This window comes from Ovis aries, chromosome 26, assembly GCF_016772045.2.
Source record: "Ovis aries strain OAR_USU_Benz2616 breed Rambouillet chromosome 26, ARS-UI_Ramb_v3.0, whole genome shotgun sequence".
Taxonomy (NCBI): domain Eukaryota; kingdom Metazoa; phylum Chordata; class Mammalia; order Artiodactyla; family Bovidae; genus Ovis; species Ovis aries.
The window spans coordinates 25,445,016-25,454,013 of NC_056079.1; the positions used below are offsets into that span (position 1 = coordinate 25,445,016).

At 46.8% G+C, this 8,998-nt stretch overlaps 1 protein-coding gene across 1 annotated transcript; it reads right to left on the bottom strand.

Annotated features, from left to right (window-relative positions):
• On the bottom strand, positions 1 to 8,998 carry MBOAT4 (membrane bound O-acyltransferase domain containing 4). The gene is given in 3 exon segments (NM_001306122.1): positions 1 to 964; positions 4,993 to 5,217; positions 8,880 to 8,998. Coding segments are annotated over 3 exon segments (1,308 nt in total).

Sequence of the window (8,998 nt, forward strand, 5' to 3'; positions counted from 1 at the left end):
TCAGTTACATTTATGCTTTCTCTTTGCTAACAGGAGAAGCAACGTACAGTACACCGTGGGAAAGACACTGCTGTAAGAATTCCACAGCAGCCGGAGAGAGGAGAGGCTCCGGGCCTCCACCGCCAGTATTATGTAGGCGATGATGAGCTGGGTGTGGGCCCAGGCCAGGGCTCTATAGAGCAGCCGCACAGGCCAGGAGCTGATGAACACGCTGGCGAAGGCGTGAATCAGGTAGTCAGCTTCCACCATGACAGCCCAACAGAGGAAGCCGAACACCTGTCCCGGGTGGAGACCGTGCCACCAGGCCGAGAAGACGAACGTTTGCAGCAGGGGCCAGGCCCTGCGCTGCTGGAAAACCAGGCGTCGCAGCCACCGAGCCGTGCTCTGGTTCCACTTCCTGGCGAACAGAGCTATCCTGTGGGTCGTTTCCAGCGTCCAAATGTCTGCATCGGGGAGGAGTCCCTCCTCACCCGGGCTGCGACCTAAGTCAGATCCAAAGCCGGCCGCGCGCAGCAGGGAGTCATCCAGGAGCCAGTGGGAGTAGTAGGTGAGTTTGAAGAGCCCGGCTGTGGACCACAGGACGAAGACGCACTCCAGCTGCGCGCAGCCGCCGAGTCCTGCCCCCGCGCCCACCACCCCTCTGACAATCACCTTCAGACTCTCCAGTCCCAGGATCTGCAGCGCCCTCCAGGTCAGAGCCCAGAAAGAGTGCCTGGACCACAAGCTGCTGGGCCCTTCAACTCGAGCTTGAAACCTCTGGAAGGAACACAGCGGGCCTCCTAGGAGGGCAGGGAAGAAGAGCAAGTAGCTGAGATAGGGAAGAGCCCCACAAAGATGCTCAGACAGAGAGTTCTTGTTAGGGATGTGTCCTGATGGTGCTACCACCTTCCCCTCACGAATGTCCAGAGACAGGGATGTGACCTTCTGGGTCAAGAGCATGAGAGAAGAGAGAGTGATGCAGAACCTGAAAGAGATAATTTTTTTTTTTAAGTAAAACATTCCATAGTTTATTTTAGCCCCTTCCAATTGCTCAAACAAGATCCCTGGAGAAATGAGTGGCTCTAGACAGTAGAGATCCATCTGAGACTCTCCTGGAGATCCAGAGGTTAAGACTCCACTTTCCAATGCAGGGGACATGGGTTCAATCCCTCCTCAGGGAACTAAGATCCCACATGCCATGGGGGGAGGGGTGACCAAACTTTTTTTTTTTTAATTTTTTTAAAAAGCATGTAAGACCAATCTAATAGCCTATAGTGCTTCCCCAAAGACTCTTGCCTTAATTCAGAGTCACAGGATCCTCTGAGCAGGATGGAAGGGTAAATGGAGAGATGAATCCTTAGTCAGAGACGCAAATAAAAGAAAAACAAGGAATATTATGGGGGAAACATTGAATATGTTATCTCTGAGAGTGGCTTATGAAGACTGGGATCAGGAACCTGGGAGAAATCTGCCACAGAAGAAACAGAACCTTAGGAATGAAGAGACTCTAGGAAGCTGAAGATCTATCTGGATTGTAAGATTCTGCAGGCTTTGTTATACAGAGTGAAGTGAGTCAGAAAGAGAAAAATGAATATTATATATTAATGCATGTATATGGAATATAGAAAAATGGTACCGATGAACCTCTTTGCAGGGCAGGAATAGAGACATAGACATGGAGGATGGTCTTGTAGACCCAGTGGGGGAAGGAGAGGGTGGGATCAACTGAGAGAATAGCATTGACTTATATACACTATCGCGTGTGAAACGAATCGCTAATGGGAATCTTTGTGTAACACAGGGAGCTCAGCCTGGTGCTCTGTGACGACCTAGAGGAGTAGGTTAGTAGGGTGTGGGTGGGAGGGAGTCTCAAGAGGTAGGATGTATACGGAGAATCCCATGGACAGAACCCAGTGGACTATAGTCCATGGGGTTGCAATGAGTCAGATATGGCTGAACAACTAATACTTCTCACTTTTCATATATATAGCTCTGACTGGTTTGAGTTGTTGTACAGCAAAACCCAACACAACATTGTAAAGCAATTATCCTCCAATTAAAAATTTTTTTTGAATGAAAGATTCTCCAGGCTTTGGGATCTGAGCTGAGGAACAGTGAGTCATGCTAGAGGCTTGGGGTGTGTGCTGAGTCATTAGCAATTCGAGGCGTGTTCCTAACCAGCCACCTGAGCTCCTCCTGCTTCGCCCTCGTAGTAGAGAAGGTCCTGCTGGCAAGACTATCAGGGAGAAAATTAATGACAATTACAGTGACACACTGGACAATCAGGATTGCTGTCCTGTGGGGAGAAAATGGTTCTGTTTCCCACCCAATGCTGTTTCTGTGTCTGAGAACTGAAGGACCACTGACCTCCTTACTTGGCTTATCAAACAGTAAGCAAACCGGCCACCAACCCCTGTTCACTCACCTTCTGTTAAGGGCTGAACATGTCCACCCCACCCTCAATTCATATGTTGGAGTCTTAACCTCCAGCACCTCAGAATGTGGGTGTGTTTTTTTTTTTCAATTTGTTTTGGCTGCACTACGTGGCACATGGGATCTTAGTTCCCCAACCAGGGATGGAACCTGCGTCCCCTGCATTGGGAGCACAGAGTCTTAACCACTGGACCACTGGAGGTCCCTAGGATGTGTGTGTTTGGAGCTAGGGTCTTCAAGGAGGTAATTAAGGTAAGACGAGGTCGTGAGGGTGGGCCCTAGTCCGAGGTGACTGGTCTCCTTAGAAGAAGAGATCAGGACACAGACATGCTGAAAGGGAAGACCATGGGAAAGCATAGGGAGAAACATCTACAAGCTAAGGAGAGAGGCCTCAGGAGAAGCCGAGCCTGCCAACACCTTGACCTTGGGCTTCAGCCTCCAGCGGAAATAAATGTCTGTTGTTGAAGCCACCTGTCCGCAGCCCTCTGCATGAGAGCCAGAGCAAACAAATGCATCTTCCCACTTCAGCTCTGGCTCAGCCTCCTTCCCATCCAGCCAGATCCTGTTCAACTTGCTCCTCCAGCCCCCCTCAGGTAGCCCTAAGTCACCACATCCCAGTCAGGACTCCCCACTCCCTACCCACCCGCCATCATGCCTTCTCCTCAGAGAAGCAAGCCCTGGAGCCTTTGGTGAAAATAGAATAAAGAAAAGGATCCTGGGTGCAGAGATATGGCAAAGTGCAGGAACCAAAGGCAGCTAGAGTCAGAGAGGTGACCCTCCCCTCGACAGGTCACCACTCCAGTTCACACGAGACCATGGAGCCAGGAGCAACAGCCCTCAGGATGGCAGAGGCGCCTGCTTCCCTCTAATCCTGCTGATCTCACTAGATCAGGAAAACACATCCCTAGACTTCACTTCAGAGAAGGCAATGGCACTCCACTCCAGTACTCTTGCCTGGAGAATCCCGTGGATGGAGGAGCCTGGTGGGCTGCAGTCCATGGGGTCGCTAAGAGTCGGACACGACTGAGCGACTTCACTTTCACTTTCCACTTTCATGCATTGGAGAAGGAAATGGCAACCCACTCCAGTGTTCTTGCCTGGAGAATCCCAGGGACGGGGGAGCCTGGTGGGCTGCTGTCTGTGGGGTTGCACAGAGTCGGACACGAATGAAGTGACTTAGCAGCAGCAGCAGACTTCACTTGGCACCTGATTGTCTTTCCTGGATTGAGTGACTTCTCTTCTTCTAGGGGGTGGAAGAGTTGAGTATCAGTGAAAGTAAAACTCTTGCAGAGCAGGTGTATGGAAATTCGACAGAGGCTGACAGTCAGTTTGGACCTTCCCTGTCTTACCGAAAAACACCAGGGAGGCTGCCAGCTGTGTGTCTAAACCACCTACACTGAGGTGTGTGTCCTGTGCTTAGTCACCTGCAGGCGGGGGCCTTGGACTCCTGGTTCACCCTCTTTCTCGGGCGTAATGATAATTACAGCTGGTGCCAGGCACTGTGCTACGTAGGAAGCTCATGGTAGTTACTAGGATATCAGTCATACATTTCCACTTACAGTAAGTCTTCTACATATGAACAAGTTCTGTTCAGAGAGAGCATTTGTGAGTCCAGTTTGTTCGTTAAGTCCAACAGAGTTAGCCTAGGTACTCAACTAACAGAATCAGCTATATAGTACTGTACTAGAATGGTGGTGGTTTAGTCGCTAAGACATGTCCGACTCTTTCGACCCCAGGCTACAGTCCATGGGATTTCCCAGGCAAGAATACTGGAGTGGGTTGCCATGTCCTTCTCCAGAGGATCTTCCCGACCCAGGAATCAGACCCCGGTCTCCTGCATTGCAGGCATGTTCTTTAACTGACTGAGCTACAAGGGAAGCCCCTTACTAGAATAGGTTTATACAGTAAATCCCCTACATATGAACCTTTAAGTTGCGAACTTTCAGATGCGGACATACGTTCCATTAACATCAGGTGTGAGTGAAATTGCAGCTGGCGCTCCATCTCCTGTTGCCGACAGTCCTTTAGCTCTACCATCTCCCACCTCCTCTCCCTCCTCCTGGCAGTAACTCTTCTTGCCTGCTTGCTCAGGGCCAGCCCCTGTGTGCCAGCTGTTGGACTGTACTTTTCGAGGTACTATACCATAATATTTAAAATGTTTTCTTAATTTTTTTAAATGTATTGTTTGTGTGAGAAGTATTATAAACCTATTTCAGTATATATAGCCGATTGTATTAGTTGGGTACCTAGTCTAACTTTGTTGGACTTATGAACAAATTGGACTTAACGAACACGCTCTTGGAGTAGAATTTGTTCATGGGTAGCGGACTACTATATATTCATTACCTCTAACCTAAGAAGCTTGCAAGATAGGTGTTGTTATCCCCCAACACACACACACACACCCTTTATTTCAGAAAAACACATGAAGGCTGAGGGAGGTTGACTGATTCACTCAAGATCACACTGCTGAGATGTGGAAGAATTCAGACTCAAACTCAATGCCCAGGTCCTCTCCACCATCTGCGTGGAAGCAAACCCTGGTGGGCTCGGTACCAGTGCAGGAATGGGCTGCTTTACCTTGTAGAAGGAGCTTCTTGCAGATAATACTCCGTATAGTGCAGGCCCAGGTGGCACAGCGTCTGCCAGGTCATCTGAAAGAGGAAAGTCGGCCTGTGGACATCCTGGGGGCCAAGCGAGTGGATGAGGACCACCGTGCACAGGGTGGGGATGAAGACCAGCGCAGCGAAGGCACCCATAGCAGCCACGGCCAGGGCACCGCCTCCCGCCAGGAGGAACAGGTACCTGGAACACAGACGACAGCCTGGCCTTGAGCCCGCCTTCAAGCAGTGCACAGAGGAGTCAGTCCCCATGGCAACCACCCGGGAAGTCCGACGGAGGTGGACCCCACTTCACCCCTAAAGAAGTCACAGTGGTGTAGGAGAGAAATGCGGGAGGCAGGGTCCGAGCGGATTTGTGAACTACTTCCTCGGGAGGCAAACCAGGATTCCTGCCTGGGCACCCCTCTCGGATGTCCACCATAGCAGTGAGAACACGTGTCCCCAACAGTCCTGTGGGGACAGGTCTGTAATGTTTCCTGGTAGGGCCACACACGGCCCTGTGCCTGCTGCGTGACCTAAAAGCTCTGGGAATCTAAGCCTGAGGATCTAGGAGGGCTCCAAACGTCATCTCAGCCAGATGGGTCTCTTCCCTTTGGCATAGTCACACCGCCCTGGCCTTCAGAGGGAAGGTTGAGGGGAGGGGTAGGCTCAGTGGCTCCCTTTTAAAATGTATTGGTATTATTATTATTGCTACCTGACATGTGAGATCTTAGTTCCCCAACCAGGGGTTGAACCCATGCAGCCTGTATTGGGAGCATTAACCATTGGGCTGCCCGGGAAGTCCAATGCCTCTCTATAAAAAGTGTTTGAAAATTCAGTGACAACGTCTTGTGTATCATTTAATAATTTTTGTCACCTGTGTACATAATTTAGCCTACTCTCCAAATTCATACGAATAAAATCTTACAGTACATCCTTATTTGAGTAAAGCTGCTACCATCCGTATAATATTTTGTTTTGTTTTTTAATTTATTGAAGTATAGTTGACTTTCAATGTTTCAGGTGTACAGCAAAGTGATTCAGTTAAACACACACATATATCCTTTTTCAGATTGTTTCCATTATAGATTGTTACAAGATATTGAATACAGTTCCCTGTGCTATACAGTAGGCCCTTGTTGTGTATCTATTTTATATATGGTAGTGTGTATATGTCACTTCCAAACTTCTAATTTATCTCTTCTCCCCCACCCTCAGCTATCCCCTTTGGTAATCCTAAGTTTGTTTTCTGTGCCTGTGAGTTTTCTGTTTTGTAAATAACTCCCTTTGTATCATTCTTTTAGATTCCACGTGATATCATGTGATTTTGTCATTATGTCTACCCTTAATCCACCCTGCTGCACTTTAAGGTCTCATGACTCAGCACTTTTTATAATGTTGTAAATACCCACATCAACATCGATGGTTTGGGAGTTGCCTCCCTCGGAAGCCAGTGGATGACTCGAGGACCAGCAGAGGCCCTGGAGATTCCGCATAATGAAGACTCAGCTCTCCTTTCCACAGTATATGGAGGTTTGTTTGGTTTTTCCTTTTAACTGGTGCCAAGTTAATAAATCCGAACAAAAAGTTCAGAAGAAACCATCTGAAACAGGGACCGAGGAGTCAGGGACAGGAAAAATGAATGAATATGCCCCCCAGGGTGTGGATCGAGGCTCCTTGGCTCGTGTGCTTGTGACAGACATGCCTTTGCAAAGATATCTTCCTTTCTTGAGGGAGATGTAGGTTCCTCAGTGTGAGAGGCTCCATTCCACAGGCCCTGGCCTTCCCTGAACTGCTTGTGGATCCTATGTGTAGGGCTTTGAACACTGTGGTTTAAGCCTTCGCCACCTTGCCATCGAAAAATAAGGGAAAACACTTATTCCTTACACAGCACAACTGAAACCTGAAACAACTTCCCTGGGGATTTGTAAGCACTGTTAAGTCAGGAAAAGAACAACAGATGTTGTTTATTAACACATGCACATGGAATCTAGAAAAACGGTACTGATGAACCCATGTGCAGGGTAGGAATAGAGACTCAGGCATAGAGAATGGACTTGCAGACACAGAGCGGGGTGCGGAGGGTGGGACGAACTGAGAGGGTAGCCCTGACATATTCACACCACCATGTGTAAAACAGGCGGCTGGTGGGAATCTGCTGATTAGCACAGGGCGCTCAGCTCAGTGCTCTGTGACGGACAGAGAGAGGATGGGACGGTGGGCATGTGGGAGAGGGAGGGGATGGGATAGTGGAGGTGTGGGAGAGAGAGGGAGGCCCGAAAGGGAGGGGATGTATGTATACTTAGAGTTGATTCATGCCGTGGTACAGCAGAAACAAAGTCAGCACTGTAAAGCAGTTACACTCCAATTAAAAAATAATTTGAAAAAAGAAAAAAATTGTCTACACGTGTACAATGCAAGATGCGTGATTTTTTGAAGTGCTTATTTTATTCTGGGCATTGGGCCAATAATCCCTTTGTAAGAAATTTCTTTATTTAATCCTTAAAATAATCCCATGAGGATTATATTATTATTGTTGTTATTTCCATTTTACAGAGAAAGGCCAAGTTTATTCACCTATACAAGAACACTCAGGAAGAGAGGGCCCAGGACTCATCAAGCTGACTCCAAAGCCAGAAATCTTAACCTGTGGGAATTAACCATTATTCTTGCATTCATTTTGCTTTATTGTTTGTGATTCTTCCTTAGTAATAAACTTTTTTTTTTTACAACTGCTTCCTTCATCTCTGAAACAAAGGTAAAGAGCCACCAACTAGCTATGTACATGTAATAGTCTACCATAGTTTAATCAAACTCAGCCAGCCTGATTGTTAGATATAGCCAGATTTTACATAAGAACCCCCAATATGTAAAAATCCAAATTTCAGAAATAAGTGAATTATTAGGAGGTAGAACTTTGGCAATGGATTTTAACTTTGCAAAAGGATATACCATAAAACTTTTTTTTTTTCATAAAACTTTTTTACAAAATAGGGACTGTCTCTGATGTATCGAGTTGATTGTTTATAAAAAATCATTGTAATCATTATCAGATCTCTGATGTGAAGTGAAAGTGACTCAGTTGTGTCCAACTCTTTGCAACCTCATGGACTATACAGTCCATGGAATTCTCCAGGCCAGAATAATAGAGTCGGTAGCCTGTCCCTTCTCCAGGGGATCTTCCCAACCCAGAGATCGAACCCAGGTCTCCCTCATTGCAGTTGAATTCTTTACCAGCTGAGCCATGAGGGAAGCCGAAGAACAGTGGAGTGGGTAGCCTATCCCTTCTCCAGTGGATCTTCCCGACCCACGAGTCGAACCAGGGTCTCCTGTGTTGCAAGTAGATTCTTTACCAACTGAGCTATCAGAGAAGCCCATCAAATCTCTAGTGACAATAATTACTAGATCCCAGGTTGAGATAAAACTCATCTAAGAAAATTGGTTTTGACTTATTTCATTTCTCTGGGAAATCATAGAAAGGCACTTAAAAATCATATTTAATGAATTTTAATTTTATTGAAAATGATAGAATTCCATGAAACTAAGACTGTTCAAGAACATCTGGAGTGCATGGCTAACTTATACATGCACCCACTGGGGGAAATTTATATCACCCCAACATTTATCTCTCCCTGGTTTATTTTCACCCTTTTCCCTTTAAATGGGAACTTATCAAACTTAGCTGAGTCAGTGCAGACATGATGTCAATTTCCAATTCTGATTCACTCTATTAGACATATGCATATTCAAGCAATCAATAATCAGAGGCAGTGATGATAACTTAAAAATGACCAGTGTAATTAATATTTAATATTCACATGTGCACTCCAACCTAAACATAAGAGCAAAATTAGCCATCAAACCTACCTGGCCTGAGTGGAAAATGAATCCATAAAGCAGAGATAATTAAACAGAAGTGCAAAAGGAAAAGCAGCTCCTTGATAAAGTGATACAGGATCAAGGAAGAACAGCTGGAGCCAATCCAT